This window comes from Tyto alba, unplaced genomic scaffold, assembly GCF_018691265.1.
Source record: "Tyto alba isolate M040663 unplaced genomic scaffold, T.alba_DEE_v4.0 Super-Scaffold_27, whole genome shotgun sequence".
NCBI classification, from domain to species: Eukaryota; Metazoa; Chordata; class Aves; order Strigiformes; family Tytonidae; genus Tyto; species Tyto alba.
Genome location: NW_024881301.1, coordinates 8,645,017 through 8,667,140, shown reverse-complemented (window position 1 = coordinate 8,667,140; position 22,124 = coordinate 8,645,017). Strand labels below are relative to the sequence as shown.

Here is a 22,124-nt window from a genome sequence, read left to right as displayed (position 1 = left end):
TTTTACCAATAATGTCTTGTCATCCTTTTGGCTTTACTGCTGCTTGAATGATTGCACAGATTAAGGCAAAGGCAGAATAGTTTTCAAACATTCTCTAATTTCATTCTCAAAGAAGGAAGTTCAGTTTTTCAGTATCCCCATTTGGAACTTCTATTTCTTGATGACAAAGGAGTTTCAGTAAATAGCATCAAGCAACGTCCACAAAAAATAGGTTTTAATTACATGTTTTAGGACCTATCAAATTCAAGATAAACATCCTGTATCAAGACAAACATCTCAGTATTCCTTGGTAAGAGACCTAAAAAAGCTTTTTATTTTTATGTAGTACTAAAGTATGTCCTAGGGAATTCTATTAACAGCAACTGTGAGGCTACCAGCATCATCTGCTCACAGCACTTCAAGTTCTCAGTGAGTGGCTCCTGAAACTACCATCATCCTCAAAGTCAAAGATTTATAGACCAACAGGTTGATTTTCAATTTGTCCAACAAACAAATTGCAGGTGTTTCCCTCTTCCTTCCCACCACCCCCCAAAAAAACAAAACATTCCACAGTTGCCAAGGAAAAGGACATTGTTTACAAATATTTTTACTTGATAAGAGCATTTATAATCTACTACACAGTTTGGGGGTGGGGGGGTGTTATTATTATTCCTCTTGTTAAAATGTGTCTTAACATCAGATTTCTATTACCATTCCTGAGTAAAACTTTTTATAGAAAAAAATAATTACGTTCCTACAGCCTTTAGTTTTATGAGCAAAAGAACTGGCTAAGTTAACTGTTATTCCTGTATAAAACATACCATACAACGTGAATCAAACACATTTTGACAACCCCACCACTTGTACTGTTAACTCTCTAGAGGCTTACAGAATATTGAGTCTTCTATGACATGCAACCTGAAATGATACTCCATCAAGTTACTGTATTTCCAAGGCCAACTTACAGTTGTATTTTAACCTCGATTAACATACCAAGTCACATATTTTACCATTAATTTCACATTAACCAGAGTATTTCAAGATTTTTAATGATGATCAGGCAATATTAACCTGAAATTATAATCAATTTTGCATATAAAGCTTGGATATAGTAACTTCAAGACACAGAATTATATTTCTAGGTCAGTCAGAAGTCTTATTTTAGATCTAACTATAGAATTGCAGAATGGTTTGGATGTGAGGGACCTTTAAAGATCACCTAGTTCCAAACACCCTGCCATGGGCTGGGACACATTCTACTCGACCAGGTCGCTCAAAGCCCCATAAACCTGACCTTGAACACTTCCAGAGAGGGGGTATCCACAACCTTTCTGGGCAACTTCAAGTGTCTTACCACCTCATAGTAAAAAACTTCCTTACATCAAAACTAAATCCACCCTCTTTTGGTTTAAAACCATTGACCCTTGCCTCATCACTACAGGCCCTGGTAAAAGTCTGTCAGAAGAGATATATTCTGAGAGAATATCTGAATATATCTTCAAGTCCTTCTATACAGGGCTGCTCTCAATATATTCAACACCCAGTCAGTACTGATACTGGTGACTGCCCCAACCCAACTGCAAGACCTTGCACTTGGATCTAAAGAATGATAGAAATGTGTCCAAGGAGATTTAGTCAGTCACGACATTTCCCCTTACTTCGAATTATCTCCAGACAATTTACAGCATTCTGAAGCTGACAATCTACAAATGTTCTAACTCTGCTTTTTCTATGCATGAGTTTCATTAGCAAACAAGTAAACTCTGCAGATAAGTTTCTCTAGCATTTTATCATTCAGATTCCAAGAGCACGGTTAATGTGATTTCAGTGAAGGTGATTTTCTACAGTTATTTTGATAGATAAGAACTTCTGAAGTAAAGATACTTTGAGTTATATTCTTTACTTTTTATTTATTTACCAAATCCCTAATCACAAGGTCTTCAGAAGTGCTTTCTAACATGTCAAGCAGAAGGGGAAAAAAAGGTCTGGTGACAATAGACATTTAGAACTCCAAATCCCAAAGACGATGAGATCATCTCATTTTTCCATGCAAGACAGATGAATATGAATTCATCTAGCTGAATACGAAACAGAACTAGGAAATGCAGGTGAATTACGTTCTGTACCTGTGTATTTTCGGTGCAACAAAAATGAAAACCTCTTGAGACTAGATAAAACAAGTTTGTCATAGGCAGTGTTTACTGTTGTCATTTAATTGAAAGGCAAAATGCTGAACAAGTGAAACATCTGACATCTTTGAAGATTAAGACCATCAAAAATCTGAAGTTTTAAAAATCAACTACTCAAGTAATTGACTAAGTACTTGAATAATTGAGTTAGTCAAGTGTCTACATAAAAAAAAAAAATGAAAACGTTCTTTGTGAGTTATTATCCAAGCAGACAAAGTACCAAAAAAGCATCTTAATGAAAGTTTACTAGTTATTTTTGAATCAAAAGCATAGGCAGTTTCAGGTCAAGATGTCCCCCATCCATCCACCCATTACATCCCTCCTTTCCCACTCTCCAAAATCCACAAGACCATGAACCCCAAGGATTTAGTAATAAACAGAGAGGAATAAGAAATCTGGTTTTATTCCAAAGTTTTTATAGAAGTATTCTCAGTGAATACCACTTTCCATTCCTTAATATCAGTAATGAGACACTAAGCACAAGTTAATAGCTAGTTACTTACATTGCCTTTGGCTCTACTTAGCACACCTACGGTATTCACCAGTCAGTATCTGATCACTGCACACCCTAGAGTGGGACTACCTAACACAGCCTTCACAGTATTACTAGATCTTTTTAGGACTGCAGGAATCCTAGTACCTGATATTTTGAGAGAAAGCACTACATATGCTGTGGCACATGCTTTATGCACAACTTAAGCTGTTTTTTTTGATGAGCCATGAGGAGGCCAAAGCCTATCTATGATTTCCCAGCCTAGTACTAAATTAAGTGCATGGAAGCCTCAAAGAAACAAACAAATTTAGCTACAGACAGTTGCAACTTAGTCTGTTTTCCTACTCTGTTTTTATTACAGTTAAGTAATAGAAAACAGGCAAAATATACACAACTCTCTCCTGCACCTCAGCTTTATGAACGTCCTTCCTGCAGCACATAAACTGAAGTTATATAGTCCTCAGTGTGTCTTTTCTGCCTGCTCTGTTGTCAGGACTCTTCTCCCACATCTTCCTGAAATGGTAGCATGCCTTTCCTTATATTAGCACCTTCCATCCCTGCCCCATCTTATTTTCTTAGTGTTTTCATACTACTTCACATATAAATTTAGAATCTTTCTAGCATACAGAACCTAGCTTATGAAGTTTACAAAAACCAAAATGGTTACAAAACTGATTTAAAGGTTATCCATGCCTGCCTTTTAGCCTACAGGGGCTACAAACTGATGGGGAAGAAGAGTGAGAATAAATGCAAAACAAAGTCAAACTAAAAAGAGAATAAAACCATCAGAAGAGAAGCAAAGGGCATTGCTGAGAGTTCTCTTTACACAGAAAAAAAAAAAGAGTGTTTCTTGAATCTAAGGGAATTCCAGCATTTTAAGCCTACATGTATAGAATATCAGTTGCTGAATTTAAAGTGTCTGTGTATCAGTTATTCATATATTACCACTCAGATACACACGAAATTAACACCTCTGCTCAGCAAAAGTGAAAGCAATCATAAGTAACATCAATCCACATCTCTGAATAAAGGAAAAAAGGTTTTTAGGTTTAAAGGGTTCTATAAAAAAAATATTTCTGTATGTAGACTTCCCATAAAAACATTATTTCACATTATTTTTAATTGTACCAGGCCTAAAGCCTGACAAATTTCCCTCTTTAACCAGAGGCTGTGGGGTGAGCAATGGAGTATTCATCTTAGAAGATATTTTAAGTGCAGATCAATTACACCTACATCTAAGCATTTCTTCCTTAAAAACCTATCCACATAGATTACAATGGATTTGATACATAAATAGTACCTTGGGCCAGGAGTGATGCTTATAGTGTGAATCATCACACTAAGAGCCGGTATAAAGTATTTAAACTCTTTAGAAAGTGTTAGGATACATAAATTTTATACAAAAGTGCCCAAGAACCAACTCAGAATGAGATATGAACCAAAGTAAAAGTCCAGCCAGCAGAGATTGATATAGTGACCAAAAACACACAAAGTTAACCTACCAGCAGTTTCTTCAGAAAAAAACACTTTTTTAATTGGCATAGTTTAAAAGAACCGTACCTGTAAGTAGGACTACCTAAAAAAAAAAAAAACAAAAAACACCGCGAAGAGGTTCTGATGACAATACCATAAGAAGTGGCCTTTTAAAGAACATGCAAAAGGTATGCACAAAAATCTCAGGTATCTAAAAAAACTGTCACTTTAAATGACATTCTAAAGATCTGATATGCAAAAACATGTTCTAAAACTTTATACAAGCATGACAGGAAGCATCCCAACAAGTTCATTTCTAAATTGACTACTACTTAGCTCCAAATCACAATTAAGATTAACTGAAAAGGAGCAAATTCTTAAACTGATTAAAAGGTGAAGAAATACAGTTAAATATACTACCAACTGGATATTTGATACCTGCAGTCTCCTTACCATCACTGTAGGAAGGTCCCCATAGTATGGCCAGCGTTAAAGCACATACTAGGAAATCAAGTCATGGTTAACATAAAACTCTGGATTCTTAATCAGATCTATGCTTTTGACATCTAGCAATAGAAGCTAGGTGCAAAAACATCAGATTTGTCAGTAGTCTTCAGTTATCAAAATTGACACAGTACATCCTAAGTATCAGAGCTCTTCTCATTAGCTGTGGCTCTAAGATGACAAATATTTAAGTAACATAAGTACATTAAAAGAAACAAGTTAACTGGAAGATGCTTTGCTATCTTCCCTTGTACCAGCAACATCCACAAGGCTCTGCTTTTAACCAGGGATATAGGTTTCACCTGTCAACACCTCAGAAGCTCACAAATCAGTAATAAGCTAAAGAGAGTACACTGTATCATGAACTTGGACGGATTCTTAGTTTTTCACCTCTCCACCACCTTATGCTCAAGCCAGCTTTCTGCTAAGAGCCATGCAAAAGATGACAAACGACTATTAAGAGCTATCTCCACACCCACACGGCCCTTCCCCCCACCCCCAAACCCAAACATCAGAGTTCATACTAGGAACAAATTCAATTTACTTGCTCTCCTCTCTGACAACAGAAAGCCAGGAAAAAAAAAATACACTACAGAACTTTTATCACTTGCTACAAAGAGAAGTAATTCTGTACTTCAGCATAAAAGCACAAATTAAAATTTACTACTATTTGAGGGCATCTCTAGGCACATTTAAGTACCCAGCTACATCCCAGACAAATTGGTTGGATTTGGCATACACTTTGTTGAGGTACTTTTTATAATCAGAACTGAAATATCATCCACTTTTGTCAAGCAGCTACTACACAATGTTGGGTTTCTGTCAGGAAGCATTATAGTTTGCTTTCTTATGATGCAATTATAACACTGACAGCGCTGGAGAGATCCACTGAACCATCAGGTATGATCAAGTAGGAAAACAGTAAGAAAGCAGCCCTCTTACCCAGGCCTAGCACACCAACTAGTTTATAATGCATTTAAACCCTTGCCATGACTACTTCCCCACCTATAAGGGCATATTAACCTTAGAGCGGTGTTTTACACGTCATTAGATAGCATTTACAAACGTCTACGCTAAACAGGCTGAGTGCTTAACCACAACATAAGAGGACCTCACTCCTAACAAGTAAATTTTTAAAAAAGTTGCTGAAGAAGGAATTGGTACATCAAAGCTATTAGTCTTCCGCTCACACACAGGACTGGCACTCACGAATTACGCCTTTGTACAAAGTGTCCACCGCCCCTTATGACAGTCGGTGAAGAAGAGAGAGGTGCGTGAAAAGAGAGAGATGACAAGTCTGAAGCAGGACTGGGCGGGCGCCTCCTTGGCATGAAAGCCGCTCTCCCTGCACTGAGACATTCACGCACCCTCAGCTCAACGCTGAGTAAACAAAACACTAGCGCGAAGTTAAGCAGGGCGGTGACTCAGCCAGGACTGCGAGATTCGGTCCCACAGGGTAAGAAATTCGGGGAGACGGGACCGGGGGCCCATCGGCGCTCCCTACTCACCAGCAAACAGTCCACGTTCACTTCGGATTTGGGGTCCTTTAAAGTCACGTCGATTTTTTCAAACCGAGACTCAAAACTTTCTCCCGTCGACATGTTTCCGGAGATAAAAAGTTTCCCTTATTCCAGAGCAAAGTAAAGTTAAAAATAATGAAAAAGTAAAAAAACAGGAACAAGCGAGCACAAAAGAGAAACCACACAGCCTATACCAGGCTGAGGAGCGCTTCCTGCAAAATCCCTTCAATCACAGAAGTCTCTGAGGCAAGTCCCCCACGCTGCCCCGCCAAGGGGAGAGAAAACCGAAGGAGAGTCCGCAGCGGGGGGGGACGAGGCTCTGTCTCCACGCACGCACGCACTTTCCTGGGCTGCTCACAACTCCGCAGCAGCAGGTTTCCTCTCCCTCCCTCCTCTACTCGGGCCCCAGCGTCTCAGCAACCGCATTTTCCCAGCCGGGGAAGCCGCCCTGGGAGCCAGTGTAGCGGTTCCTCCTCCTCCTCGCCCTGCGGGAGCGGCGGCGGGTGGGTGCCAGGTTCCGAGGCGCAGCTTGCTTTCCGGAAAGCCAGAAGAAAAAAGCAACAACGCAAAAGTAAAAAAAAAAAAAAAAAATTAAAAAAAAAAAAAAAAGGGGGGGGTGGGGGGCGGGAGGCGGCCAAAACCCTGCAAGCACACCAAGAAAGCAAAAATTAGAAGACAAAAAACCCGTAGGAAAATCCTCTCGACGGTGTCTCAGCGCCGTGGGGTTGGTCCTTCCATGGGCACGGGGCGAGGGAGCCCGGGGCGGGCCGGGGGGAGGCTGCCCCTCTCGGCGGCGGTGCCCTGCCCGCTGCGCGCACAGGCCGCCCCGGCCCCCGCTGCGAGTGCCCCCCGCGGGCAGGGGACGAGTCACTTCAGCGACGGATCAACGGCAACAGCATCTTTCTTCCTCTCTCCTCCTCCTCCTCCTCCTTTTCGCTGCGCGGCCGCCGGCGGCTCCTCGCTGCCAACGCCGGCACCGCTCCTCCCCCGCCCTGCTCCTCCGCCTCACGCACGGGGCGGCAGCCCGGGACCACTTCAGGACCGAGCCGAGGTTGCAGCGTGAGAGGGAGGCGGGAAGGAGGTGGCTTAAGGGGAGGGGAGAGCGTGAGGTCCGGCCGCCGCGGCTGTGAGGAAACCTGCGAGAGACACCAACATGTCCGCCTTCCTGTTTGAACAGTCGGAGCGGGGGGGGGTGGGAGGGGGGGAGGCTGAGGACGGCGGCGCAGAGCGCATGCGCGGAGAGAACGGCTCCCGCACGGGCGGGGAGGGGGCAGGAGGAGGAGGCAGAAGGTATGCGCGCGAGGCGGGGGCGCGCGCGGCCGCCGCTCTCCGCCCCGCCCCGCCCCGCCCCCTCCCCACCCGCCGCTCAACGGTCGGAGGGGGCGCGCGCGCGCCGCGCCCGCCGGGACGCGGGGAGGAAAGGGCGGGAGGGCGCGAGCAGGGAGTGGGCGGCGCGCGCCAAAGCGGCGGGGCGCGTGCGGAGCGGCTGCGGCTCCGGTGGGGGCGGGGCGGGTTTGGCAGCGCGGGGGGGCTGAAAGCGCTACCCCCGGCCCCGTTGGCTCCGTGGTTCTCCCCCCCCCCCCCCCCCCCCCCCCCCGATGGCCGCTGCGGCGGGGCAGGCGGAGGCGTGCGCGGAGCCGGCGGGCGCTGCGCGTTCCGCGGGGGGAAGCGGCCGGGGGCGGCGCCGGGGGCGGGACGTTGCCCGCTGGACGCCTGCCCCCGCTGCCGGCCGGCCCCTCAGGGCCGCTCGCGGGAAGCTGCGCGGGTGGGCGCTGCGCTGGGGCTGGGAGGGGACGGGTGCCTGTGGGGGTCAGGGTGCCCAGGGAGCTTCTAGGGTCTCGCCAAAAGCCGGCCGGGCACGGCCCCGGGCAGCCGGCCCTGCTTTGGAGCAGGGGGGCTGCAGAAGCTGACCTGCTGAGGCCCCTGCCAGCCGCAGCCGCCCTGCGGCCCTGGGTGCCCGGGGAGGGAGAGGCCGCTTTCCCCACCACCGCAAGTCCAGAGCGCTCCAGTTTATGTCCTGGTATCGGTGCGAGGTAGCACGCCTAACTCGGAAAGAATAGAGAGGTACAGCGATAAACCTGCAACTCATGCGGTGCGTCTTGGCGTTTCCAGTTTAAACCTCGCTCTCGGACTCCCAGCAGGGACCATTTCTTCAAATAAGGAAACTCCAGTAAAGTAATGACTTGAAATAATATCAGACAGAGGACGCTGTACCGGTTCAGTTCTTGTGACTTCCACTGCAGTTCCAGAAATGATAATGGCGTTTTTACAAGGATTACTGAAAATTACGTAGAGATTGTCAAATCAATCTCTGGTCACCGAACAGTTGCCAGTAGCAAACCTGAATCACCAGCGCTATGAGTTATTTTCAAAGTGATGGCTAAGAAACAAATGATCTATAGCCAAGTGCTAGGGCATTTGAGCTATTAGATCTTGGATATTTACTACTTGCTATCTTGCTTTATTCGGAGAAAAAAAAAAATGGCATTTTACATTTTGCTTTTTCTTGTCCACAGCTGCCTACATCTTTGTTTTTGTTTTCTAATGAGAAGTATGTAGGGTTAAAGCAAAAATACATGCTACAACAACGTTACACTCATGTTTACTTTCACTCATTTTGTGCTATATATTACCACAGCCCTTTGATTCGGAGGGTTTGGTCGCTCTTGGAAATGCAGATGTTCCATTTCAACAACCACAGTCCAAGGAGAACATCTCGTGTACTCTGCAAGCTACAGGGTGTAGGCTTGGGATCATTTCATATGTGATGCAGCAAATAATTCCTAAAATACAAATAAAATGCTTCTTACAGTCCTCATATTAAGCAAGATGAAAATTGTCATTAAAGATACAGAGCCTGGTTCGCAGTGTTCCTGGGCACCTGGTTTAGGCATTAAAACATACACAGGGATGATGCCAGGCCTCAGAAGGGTGATTCAAAGCACCTAGCTGTAAAGGATGCAAAATTAATGAGGCCTGTAATAGAGTAAGGAAGAGGAAGCCTGAATCTGCAGCTCAGTGGGCAGGATCACCCTGTCGTGACACAAGCCCTGAGCTGTGCCCCAGGTGCCAATTTATCTGTTTTGTCTTATGCCTGTGGGAAAATGTATAGGTACTCTTGGAAATGCAAAACTTCTTCCATCCTCTCCAGGCCTCCCTGCCACAAAGCTACAGGGGTCTCAGTGTCATTTGCCCTTGGCATCTTTGCATTCCTTTTTTTTTTTTTTACCGTGGCCCAGCTTCAACAGTAAGTGGAGAGAAGCACTGTCCCATTGGCTTGGCAATTTGGAGAATTCACTGAGATGTGAGAACTTGGCATCGGACAGGCCCACACTCACATGTTTATTTGCTAGTGAAGGGTCTTGCCTCTAGGCCAACACACCCGAGTCCCTCTTGCACTGTTCGTGGTGAGGGAAGCTGCTGTGTATGTGTTCAACTGCATGCAAACACGGCGTGTTTCAAACGCGTCTGTCAGACTGCACTTTTCTCACGACTGTAGTGCAGTAAAAGTGCTTGTCTGTCTGTCTCAAATAGAATTTGTGTGGGAGGTACTTCACCCAGCTGTCTAGGAAACTCTGAGCACTGCTTTGAAAATGTAAAAGGGAGGCTTTGACTACAAAGAGCAAAAAGGAAAATAAATTCTAATTTTAAAAGCAGGTATGGATTAAGTGTCTGGTGTGATAGAGTGCTCACATTGTAACTTGAGAGTGTAATGTAATAGTTCCTAATCCAGTGAACGCTCATTCACGTGTTTGGATCTTGAAGCACATTTTCATGAACTTCGGTCAGAATATTTGTATTTATATGATTGGGAACTTGCGTATTTCTAGCATTGGCCACTTAGAAATCATCTGAAGTTCCATCCTACGTAACCAATCAGTGCATTGAACACAATGTTTCAGTTTGTTTTTTTTTTCTTCCTGATAACAAATAAACTGAAAATGGGTAATTTCTTCTTCCTCCATTTGCATCGCATATTTTGGAATTGAGCTAGCTTTTGTTGAGTGAAGTGGAAATTATTTAACATATGTATGACCTGATAACATTGAGCTGATCAAGCATGCAATCCTGAAAAATAATTTTTTCTCTCTTCAAAAGCATGTAGTCTAATTCTTGAAAGTGTCCCTATGTAAGCTTATGTCCATGCTTAGTGAACAAGCAAACTGATAATCCTTAATAAAACAGGAATCATAGTCCTCATTTCCTGTTGTCTAGCCTATTTTATAAGATATTTAAATGTTCTTGTAGTGTGATACAAATAAGACAAATTGACACTGTCTTAAGAGCTTATTGTTTGCCAGAGATTGTGATTTCCTATTAAATGCAGAAAGTCAGAAAGCTGTAGAATTACTATATTGGCTTCCTTTAAAGCAGTATACCATACTTATAAAAAGTACATGTAATATTGCTTATAATGTAGATAGTATTTTTGTACATTAGAATAATAAGACCGTGCATCAGAAGAGGTTTCAGTAGTGCCCATTTCAGGAAATGAGCAAGCAGCACGAACACAAGAGCAGTAGAATACTCGACAAGTATTACCTCAGCCCTCCCTGAGCAGGTACTGTTACCCCCATCCCCTCATGAAAAAGCTAAGAAAAACTGAAAGAGCTTGTAATAAAGGCCATCTAGATTTTTCTCTGTTGCTGGGTGTGTATCTTTAAAAGGCATACACTCTCAGAATGAGAGGAGGCTAGGATATGTGAGTTTCTGATGTAACTACTGACTTCAGAAGAGTTACACAAGACAGAAATGAGACTGTATCCTGTTCACCATATTAGGCCAAGTTAGTAATGTGTGATCTACCTTCACATTCAACTTCCTATTTAGTGAACGTGAAACGTACAGTAGTTAAATCACATTACATTAAGCCTGCCTTTGGTCCACTACCCTCTCCTTTGCCATACAAAATTGCCTCGGGTTTGCCTCAGCTCTAGTCCTCTGGACACTTAGTAGTAGCACAGGCTGGTATTGCTCGAAGCTCTGAGATGAAGACTGTGGTCAACAAATCCAGTCCTTGAGCAAAACTTTTTACCGTTGCTAAAGCTCAACTGTGCAACAGAAAGGCCTTTTGCGGGAGCTCCCTGCTTCAGGCAAGGGGTGGTGACTGTTCATGCAGACATACCTAAACTGACGAGGTAATGACAAAGTCACACCAACACTGATCTCCGTGTACTTGCAAAATCTGAAAAAGAAACGTTGCGTTAGGTGGCAAATGCTTCTGGCTGTAGGCAGCTGATTTAAAGCCACAGTCACACTGCTGACTGCAGAGCAGCCCCCTCCCCTCCCCCGGGGGCTCGGCTATGCGCTGAAAAAACTCCTCAGGGAATTACAGACTGTAAGCGTGAGGTCTCAGGTGCTCTGAGTAGTGAACACATTAAAATGCTCCACCAGTAGGAGAGAGAAAGCAAAGAAGTGTGACAGATATAGTCATATCATGTAGTATACTGAGGAAAGGCATATTGGTTCTCCCAGGATGAGGCAAAACGTAGGAACTGGAATAGAATAGGAATAGAATACAGATGACCTAGGCAATAAATAATTACTAGCAAGAGAAGACAGATTTGGATATGATCAGTCAAAAGAAAATTTGGCATGGATGTACACAACAAAAGTAGTATCTTCCAAACATCTGTAGATTCTGAAACAGGGCAGTGTATACATACACGTATATAAATATGTACGTTTTTTTCTGCTTGACACTAGCTTTTATAAAGATGTGAGGCTCCTGGCACATGACCTTGCATATTACAGTGTCTCCCAGCTTCTTGACAAAGGGCAGTTGCCGTTTCCTCTTATGGCACAGCACATTTTCAGGCACTATAGTATGTTTTTTTCATCCAGCACTGGAACCCTGGGGAGAAACTGTTCCTGCTGCCTGCGTGAGGTGAGTGATGAATAAGAAATGGGGCACCCGGATCTTTGTTTCATTTTCTTGAACAAGCTAGAAATAGGCCAAAAAAAAATAAATCATCTTCTGGAACTTTTGCAATGGCCCGGTTTGATGGAGAGGGTCAGGTCTGAAAACAAACTGTTGCAAGAGAGGAAGTAAATTGGATGGGATTGTCTGCTCCAGTGCAAACACAGATGCATTTGCTGCCAGCAGACAAGGGCATGGTTGTATAAACAGTGCAGTGTGGGCACTCCCAGAATAACTTTTGCTGTATCTGGAAAGGAGGGGAGCTGTAAGCCCGGAGGTAGATAGCAATCCACAGGATAAATATCTGGTCACCATATGACTCAAGCCAGTATCAACCACAATTGCATATACAGGGCAGGCTCCCTTTGCTTTTATGCTTTAAAAGTGCAGGAAAAAAGCCTGTGACCAATGTATGGCAGAAGCTCACAAAGTGATTTAAAATCAAATCAAAACAAAATTCCACTGGAATGCTGAAAGCTTCATACCTCAGTAGGGACAATTTCCATGGCAAATACTGTTTTCCCACTGAAGCCACTTGGTGGGTACAGAAAACGTTAAGATGCCAGAAATTCTTCTTTTACCCTGGGAAAAAGTTTTTTATTTTTACTATCCCAGAGCTTAAAAGTGGCCCAAGTACTTCTTGCTTGAAATCTTTGAAAAACCCAAACAAACTCAACTCCAAGCCATGGAAGAAAAATAGCCTGAGAAAACAAAGGTTTCAGAAAGTTGGGGGTATATTAAAGCATGAGCTAAACATTATTCTCCTGATGGTATCATCTATCAGGATATAAAACATATATAATATATTGTGTCTTTTTATTTCCATTATGAGTGATTACCATCATTATAGACCTCTTTGCAGATTAAGCTATCATGAATCTGACGTTCTGCTCTGCTATTAATTTGCTAGCAATGAATCACTTACAAGAAGAAGAATTCTCCTTCTTATTTCTTCAGTTCTTAACGCTAAGCGCTCTCTCCCAGAACAAATTTCTCCCACCACACCTTACTCCTATTTCCTCCACATACACATATCACATTTCCTGTGGTTGGATTAGTTTTGCAGTCCTTACTCAAATAGCTGTTCTCCTGAAGACAAAAGTTAAAAGTAAACTGGGCTGAGTTTAAAAGTAAACTGGCTTTGATTCTCCTGGCTTTGGTTTTATGTACGCTGTCCTAAATATCTACACTCCCTGTAAATGCTTTGCTCTGCTAAAGACTATGTCAGATCCATAAAAAGCCATGTTTTTATCTTGGGCCTGGGAAATATTAACAGTTTCAGACTTCAACAGATAATTAACTTCTAAATTACACATTTCATAACTTTGTTGGAGTAAATGGAGAAGGCTTTATATGGTCCTTCTCTGGGCAGAACAGAGGAAGTTGCAGTTCTTGATACAGCATAAAGTTTTGCAACACAACATTTTACATCATGAAGCTTCATGTGATTCTGTATGTCTTGTGTCTTAAATTTAAGGCACTCAAATGGCATGAAATACACAGTTTTTAAAAACTCATGTGTTTCATATGACTATCTTCCAGATATTAAAAAAAAAAATTGAAAAAAGTTTAGTCACCAATAAAGAATTCAAATTCATTGCAATTGCAGGAATTATAAATGAGCCAGCTTAGTTATTTTTGGTGGCTTTTATAAATCACAGAAGCTGAATTGGTGATTTTGTCCACACTCAAGATATTTTCAAATTCTTCTGTTAATCTCATACCACTAGACAAGTGACCAACAGATATTTTACACCAGACTACCACTGTTATGTTTGTAAAGCTCTACTACTCTTAGAGCACACCTGTCAGCTTTGAGACTCTAGTCTTAGAGGACAGAGAGGATTTACATTTGATTTTTATTATAATTCTGATTTCATTTGGCCATAACAACCCAAAACCCACAAATGGAAGTTTTATAGGTATGATCATAGAAACAAAACTTTGTGTTTGAAAGTGTGAGCAAGCTCATTCTCAGGTCTAGAATCAAGGGGTTAATCTCTTATTCTATCCCCTTCTCCAAGATAAAAGACACTAAATTTCCTACGTCTTGTTGCAAAATGCTGTGTGGGCCCTAATACTTAGAAGGAGACAATTTTATATCAGTTTTACCCCGTTATTATGCTGACTGCTTCAAGTCAGCAGTACTGCCTTCAACTGGTTTGGAATTGGGAAGTGGGCTCATAGATACTCAATTTGATGAGAGCAAAAATAACCTGACCAGGAGACAAACTAAAGGCCGGGAACGGGCCTCTTGCTGAGATCCATTTAAAAATTGTGGGACACCCAAAGAAACACCTTCTACTCCCTCGCCAGCACTGAGCGGGGTTTCAGCCCAGCAGAGGAGCCGGCCCTGCGAACCCAGCGCGGTCTGTGCACAACGCAAAATCCACAGCAAGCTCTGTTAGGGGTGTTCCTAGCCCTGATGATGAACTGTGGGATTTCCCTCTAGGTGTAACTGTGCGTTGAGTATGTGGGGTGGAGGTGTATGTGGGTAAAAGGCATTACTGTGAGCTTGAAAATACGGAGGAAACAAGTAGAAAAAACATTGCTTAGAAACACTCTAAAATATTTACATGATCTTGGTTTCATGAGTCTTACATTACATCTGTAATCTCTTCCTTCTGCAGTGACTGTGTCAGAGAGAGGTTTTTTTAAAGGGCAGAATTACATTTAAAATCCTCTGTCCAACCTTGCACTGCCATCTCCTGAAAATTCACGTTTGCCCTTCACTGTAGATTTGTAATGACACTCCTAACATATCATAGTGCGCAATAAGAATAGATGAGGCTGCTCTGTAAAGCACCGGATTAAAAAAGTACAAGGTGTTTGACTCATTCATGGCCCATGGCCGTGCGAATGCTTGCAAAATTGCTTCCAGCCAATGTTCTAGCACCTTTACCATAGAAACAAAAGGTAGCGTGGCAAGCAAAGCTGTCCCTCAAGAGCCTCATAAAATGAAAACGTAGCTGTGAAAAAGCATATGCAAAACAAGTGTTTATAAAGAGTTACATTATTGCACCTCTGCAATCATTCCTCTTTGTGTGCCAAATTTTGGTGAAACTATGAAATGAAGAATAATTCAAAACTAGAGTAAGTGCTTTTAAACAAATGGTTGAAACTACAAGCACTGTGTACAAATTATTATGGAGTTTGGGTTTGTTTTAATGAAAATGTCTTTTGTTTACCTAATTTTATGTAGTTCCCAGCAGTCCTTTGCTGTGGCTGTGCCATCATCTTATACTACTGTGAAAGCAGCAACATTATACTGCCTGCCCTGTAAAATGTCCACAGCAACTCAGACCACGTCCACACCACGCTGGCAGACGTGATGGTATAATCTACCTGGCTGAAGTTGCAGCAGTTTCATCCTCTTACCCCAAACCTGAGTTGCCTGCTAGCCCCAGGTTGTAAGACCAGAAGTTTGTCCTACTGCCTGTAAATGTGCGTGCAGAAAAGGCGCGTACAGCTCCACACCTTCAGACTTACCCGTTTCTAGCCAGCTAGATGAGGTACCCACAGCGGTAAAATCAGCCTCCACTAACCATCATATTACTTGTCCAGGCCCCGAAGCCCGTGTTGCTGCAGCTTTGTGCAGCTGTTCTCCAGCCAGCTGGATTACACCATCACATCTGCCGAGCGCGGTGGGGACGTGGTCTGAATTGCTGTGGGCATTTTACTGTGCAGGCCGTATGTGTAGAAAATGATGGCATGGCCACCGCAAAGGAATGTTAGGAACTACTTAAAATTGGATAAACATGAGACTTTTTTCCCTAAAACAAGCCCAGACTCTGTAATAGTTTGGATATGGTAATTGTAGTTTCAGTAGTTTGAATATAGCAATTGCAAATACAAATCCATCCAATCATAAAAAATCATGCAATTATAACAGTCAGTGGTCACCGATGTTATCTGCACTGCAGGTAAATATGGCAAGAATGTCTTGTGGCCAATATTTCTTGTATTTGATGACCACATGATTATTTTTGGTTAGCTGTTACTATTTCCTTCTTGACTCATTCCTAAAAGGCACTGAAACATCCCAGTCTTATCACTCAGACAGCAGTAACTGCAACCGTCTTCGAATCGGCTTTGCAAACCCGCATCCAGAGCATCCCCTACCAGGAGGGTGTGTGCCCTGCGCCTTGTCGAGTTGCAGCCCCCCCTTTCTCTTGACGTGAGCCACGCGATCCAGCCTGTCATTTGGGCTTGTTGAGACTGGACCCAGTCCGAGGGGGAGCCGTCTGCGATGCGCTGGAGGGATCGCCACACCACGGGAAAATGGGGAAAGAAACCTCGTGTGCAGTGGGAGAGGTGATCAGCTATATGCCACCACTTTTCTCATCTGGGTGGAGGTTTTAATCCCCTCACCCCACCCCTGGCAACCAGCAGATGATTTCACAGCGGCCGTCTTTCTAGCGTCTGTGTGAACGTGGTGGGGTGCCTCGTACCTCTGAGCACACACTTTGTTACTGTCTTTTTTCATGTCCTGATCAGACTGTTGCAAAACCCCATACGCAGACTCCCCAACATGAGTCATGTCTGCCAGCATAGGTGTCTGCAAGATGTCTGTGCACAGAGGTGCGGAGCCGTGCGGGACGCGTGGGAGAAGGCCACCCTGGCACAGCGCAACAGCCTGTTTATTAGAGAGAATGAAAGCCTCAGTGGAACAGAGAGGGGCTAGCAGGTCTGCACCGCCTGTCGATTAGCTTCCAGGTAAAATGTAATGGGTTCATTGTGACCCCCAAAGCCCTACATGCCAGCCTGGCTGCCACGGGGGCTTCTCCCCCTGTGAAATACGTCCCCCCTTGCATCTGCAGAGAGTTGAAGCTATGCCCTGGAAGGGTAAACCCCCAGAGGGACTCGGGGCACTGGAACGTGATCCGCTCCACACCTCTGGGTCCCCAGCCTTTCCTCACTTGTGGTATAGTCTGATTTGTCTGGTTTTAGACCCACTGTCTGTGAGATGTTTCCTGTACATGGAATCCTACAATGGGAGAAGGAGCTGCATTACTCATACATAGTTTCAAAACTGTGGGTAAACTGGATGGTTTCTTGCTCCCATAGATGTATGACTTCATCCTCTCTATCTTCCCAAGTTCATGCACTAACATGGATAGATTTATAAGATGATCCCCTTTGCTTCAGAGGCAGATCCACGCAGCCTTATCACCAGCTGAACAGGAATTTCTTCCTTATCACCTGTTAAGTGGAAGGATCAGTGTGTGTTGAAGTGGAGCAGCTATATGGTATCTCTTGGTTTCTACGTGTAAGTAAATTAACTGCATTCAGTTTCAATAACTTGGCTTTTTAAAAATATTTTATTTCATTTCTTGTTATTTAAGCAAGAAAAAAACGGGCTGGTATGGCAAAATTCAAACCCTCTAAAGCATAGGTGGCTAATACAATACTGTCTCAATACTGAACAAGTGAAAAATATTTTTCACTCAGTGACTCCTGAGCCTTCCACAGCACAGTTACCTGGGTAATTTACTCAGGTTATTCATGAGGAAGTTTTGATTAGCATTGTGCTATTAATTGTGGAAACCCTCTGGTTTGCTGCTGTTGTCTATAAAGGATAAAATCTCAGGCAGCCCAGTCCATTTCAAGCCCTACAAATTAAACTCACTAAATTACTAGGACCAAAACTATATTCAGAAATTGCTCCGTCCTACTCTGTGTGCTTCCTCACTCTGTTTCCTTGCATCTCTTTCCAAGCCTGTATCAGACAATTACCCTCCATGCAGAAAATAACATCTGTAAGACTTATCTTGATTTTTTAAATGTTTATACTCCTGTCATTGCTCAAGAAACAAATTACAAAACTATGTACAAACTGATATTGAGAAATGGTAATCAAATTTACATATTTTCACACTCAATAGCTGTTTCTAGTAGTCTGCCTTTATCCTTAGGATTTAATTAAATCTCTCACAGAAAACAGAATTTGCTAGTACTTGACCTTTGTTTTCAGAGCCCCAAAACACAAAAGGCATTGAGAAACAATGACAATGCACAAAACACAATACACTCCACTTAGTGCTCAGGGCAACACAATGCTCATCCTTTATATGGAGAGACCCTGGGTTAAAAAAAGATGAAAATTAAACCAAGTATTCTTTTCTAGGTCATCTCCTGAAGAATCGTGCCTGCTGCTTCAAGCTGATTATACCTTATGCAGTCCACCAGTACATGATGTCCAACGCTACTGCTCAAGTAATCTTTTTCTCACTACATAAACTGTATCGCCCTCCACTCTTTATTTGCCTTCACTGGCTTCCTTCCTGTCTCTTAACCCCTCACTTGAAACTCCTCACCCTCTGCTTAAAGACCAAACAATCTCCCCGCTGCCATTTCTGCTCCCGCTTCCCCTTCCTCTCACAGCCTGGTTTGCTACGGCAGCCTCTCTGCTTTTCTTTCCCAGCTGCTCTCTCCTGCATCCCTTTAGCTTCTCTTTATACCACTTATATCCCTTTCTTACATGGCTTTTCGCAGAGATACTTCACACTTCATTTCTTTTCTCACACCAACTTCTTGCTAGTTTTTTGTTTTGTTTTTTTTTTTTTTTTCACTTTGGCATTAATGGCAGAGATTAGGTGGACTTGTGATGAATAATCACTAAAGCAAAAGTGAGTAAAATTTCAATTCTTGCAAAACTCATTGAGGCTTATCTGAAAATTAACACTCCCAGCTAAAAGGAAAACTAGTGGAAAGCTAATTAAAGGAAAGCATGATGTTAAGTAGCCTTGAATTGTGTGGAAATGGTTGCTGAATTAAAAGTTACAGAGAATAATTTTCCTTCTAGTCATGTTAACAAGGGACAGCAAGCCACACATTAAATATATTCCTTGAATAGGGAGCAGTTTCAAGTCTGAAACTCTTCTTAATCCTTGCAGGGAGGCCCGTAGTAGGAGAAAGGTGTGCTCTTCCTATCGCACCGGCCAGCCAGGCCCGTAACATTGCCTCCTGTTACTCTCATAGTCATTTACCATTCCACGAGTGGCAAGGAAGCCCAGTCACAGCTTCTTTCCCACCCAGTAGCAAGCTACACCTCTCCCTGCTATTCGTGCAGCTGGGAAAAGCTCGTCCACTTCCCTCAGCAAAAAAGTGTCTTCCTTGTGACTTTAAGAGCAGTATCGCTTGGCACAGCTCACAGACCCAGCGTCCACAGCCTGACTTTTAGCTTAACTAGAACGTGGGCAGATACAAGCTAATATATTTGAGGGAAATACTTGAAATAATTCAAAATAGAATGTAATTTATGTGTTTCCCACCACTATGCTGCAGAAGGATCACTAGGTTTGCTCTGGCATTTTCAGACCCACCATAATATCGCTCACGATTTAGACTGACGAGGGGCCTCCTAGAGTTATGGCTTCCAGGATGCCCGGTTCTGGCCTCTACGATACAAATCACATGTTTTGAAGCCTTCTGGAGGAAAAGCAGAAGGTGTTCACAACTTGTGAAATCAAGGAAGACTGCAAGGAGATGCACTCCACAGACAGGGTGGCACTGGTCCCATTTCCACCCTCCCTGTTGGTTAAACTGGAAAAGACTGTTTTTTTCAGAACAGATGATATGCTCGTAGGTCATTTACACAAATTCCTGTAATCTCTGCACAAAATCTGAGGACTTGCTGTGGCCTTATGTATAAAAATTATATAGGGAGATATGTATACCTCTAGGGTGGAATCCACCTCTGCCTCTGCTGGGGCCTCTCCAGCGGCTCTGCTGGCAGGAGCTGCTGCGAGGATGTGTGAATCACTAAGGTGTTCCCAATTTCTGCGGGCTGCTTTACCAGCTGCCAGGCAAGTTGCAGTGCTACAACCCCCTGCCTCGGGGACTCTCTCTTGCTCATGGCCCTCTGCCGGGCTCTTCACAAGCAGGGGCCTGATTCCGCAGACGGATGAAGGAGGGAAAGGCAGATGTTCTGGAGGAAAAAAAAAAACATGAACTCAAGACACATCCTGTACCATGACTGCACATGCCTACAGAAAATGCTCCACGTTACTTTGCTACAGAGGCGGCCTCTCCAGGGCTTGCCTTTCCTTTGATTTTCCTACAACCAGAGATAGCAAATAACAAATTGGGAAGCAAAACCTATACCCACCCCTGAAGCCCTCTGCATTCGAGAGAAACCGTTAAAAGGCTGTTTTTCTCCAGCATTTTTACAGTAATCCATTAAGCTATTTCCAGATTACTTGAACCAAGAATAGCCAGAGAATGTCAAGCCCTCCAGTACATGGCTGTACCCTTCACTTCTCTGTGAGATGCATTTCCAGGCAAGTGTACAGGCCTCAGCAACTACATCAGATGTTCAGATCAAGAAACGTTATGACCAAGAGGTAGATAATTTCCCCCCTGCTGTGCCCAGAAACAGGCAATATTCTGCAACGCAGCTCCTCTGCTTCTTCCCATCACATACGCCAGTCACCGTTGTTTTTGTTATTCAGTCTTTGTCCAAAGTTTTGACCTCTGATTGACTTTGAAGTTTACATATGAGGAAAAACAGTCAGGCAGCTGCTAAAACAAGCAAGGAGAGATCAAACAGTTCCAAAAGAATTAAAAACAAACAACTTTTATCTTTTCCTTTTGTGTTTACCAATACATTAACAGATCCAGATAGATGGAGAGATACACAAATGCGCATACATATATTTAAATGACAGCATAAAAAAATTACATTAAAAGAATATTGTTTAGATTAGCACAGCCGGACATTGAAGGATGAGGAAATTAGGAAAATTAGGAAATACCAGATTAAGATTGCTATGCTAATTTATTTCTGCCACTGGGTGTGATTATCCTGTGTTGTACAGAATGAGGCATGCATCCTGTGGGAAAGTCTAAAATATGACTGTGTCATGGAAGGGTTTATAAGAAAACATATGCACATGGGGAGGGACAAAAAAAGATTGCCCAGAGAGTCTTAACTCTTCTGTTTTCTTATGTATCAGGAACTGACACTGTATCTTAAATGATACTATTTAATGACTGGGGCAGAGGGGATTGGATGTCCTAGCTTGTTTTTTAGGGAGAAAAAAATCTAGAGGTGGGCAGCCCCCTCTGACATGTACAAAGAAACACAGATTCTTGCCATTTATTCAGTAACACAAGCTGTCACTGCAGGCATTTATTTTATCAGCTTTGGAGTGGAAGTGTGATGTCAGGCATAAGTAGGAGTTATTTGGTCCAGACCCTGGAGCTGGAAGACCGATTAGTAGAAATAAGGTTTTGTTTCCTCTACCTTCCTAAACCTTCCTAACCCTCTTCTCTATTCAGTCCAATCCAGAAATTTCATCCTGCTTTTGCTGTACAGTTTCTCCTAATGCTTCATCGCCTGTTACTGTTTTAGTGTCAGTGAGAATTCGGGTCTTTAAAACAGTGATGTTGTCCAACTACTATATTGGCAGACTCCCTTGACCTTTCCTGAATAAACCAACAAGAGAAAATTGGTGGTAGTTCACAACAGTTGCCATTTCACTGACTCTCTCACAGAAATTCACAGAACGCAAGAAAAATTTTGTCTCAGAGATGAATGACTTTGACTTCCAAGGGCCTGCCGAAAACAATAAAGATGTTAAATTTCCCAAAAGATGTAAAATCTCCCAAATACCTAAAAAAAAATCTCTACAGATATCATACAAGTATGAATAATAATTTAAACCAGAATGTTTTTATCAAAAATAAACCTATACTTGCTTCCTTAGAAGTTTCCTTTTTTTTTTTTTTACTTAATAAGATTACCCTGGGGTGTATAATCTGCACTCTAAAGTGCTCTGTAATTTGGGACAGAGGCAAACTTGTCCATGTACTCTCTTGCCCCTTGATATTACTTCTACAGTGAAGATAATTTCCACAGTCAGCTAAGTAAAATCTGCTTTCTTAAATGCTTAAGTAGTGCTAAATTATAGGATGCAAATTCTACCAAATGACAACTCTCTACATGTCATTTTGCCTCTCAGCCATAGATAAACCATTGCCTCTCATATATGCCATAATAAACTATAAAAAGGGACAGTTTGGATAAATGGAAATACATTTTC

General features: G+C 42.9%; 1 protein-coding gene and 1 long non-coding RNA gene across 2 annotated transcripts in view; both read right to left on the bottom strand.

Annotated features, from left to right (window-relative positions):
* The window catches only part of ROCK1 (Rho associated coiled-coil containing protein kinase 1), a 90,967-nt gene extending 83,631 nt beyond the window's left edge, over positions 1-7,336 (bottom strand). The window contains exon 1 of the mRNA XM_009971433.3: positions 6,147-7,336. Within this exon, the coding sequence (XP_009969735.3) occupies positions 6,147-6,239 (93 nt within the window). The 5' untranslated portion in view covers positions 6,240-7,336. The remainder of the gene's footprint in view (positions 1-6,146) is intronic.
* A 1,240-nt stretch (positions 7,337-8,576) lies between these two features.
* On the bottom strand, positions 8,577-20,488 carry LOC116960403. The gene is made up of 3 exons (XR_004406366.2): positions 19,758-20,488; positions 11,284-11,343; positions 8,577-8,941 (listed from the first exon to the last, which is right to left on the bottom strand). It is a non-coding gene; the product is annotated as an uncharacterized LOC116960403 (long non-coding RNA).
* Between the last annotated feature and the right edge of the window lie 1,636 nt (positions 20,489-22,124).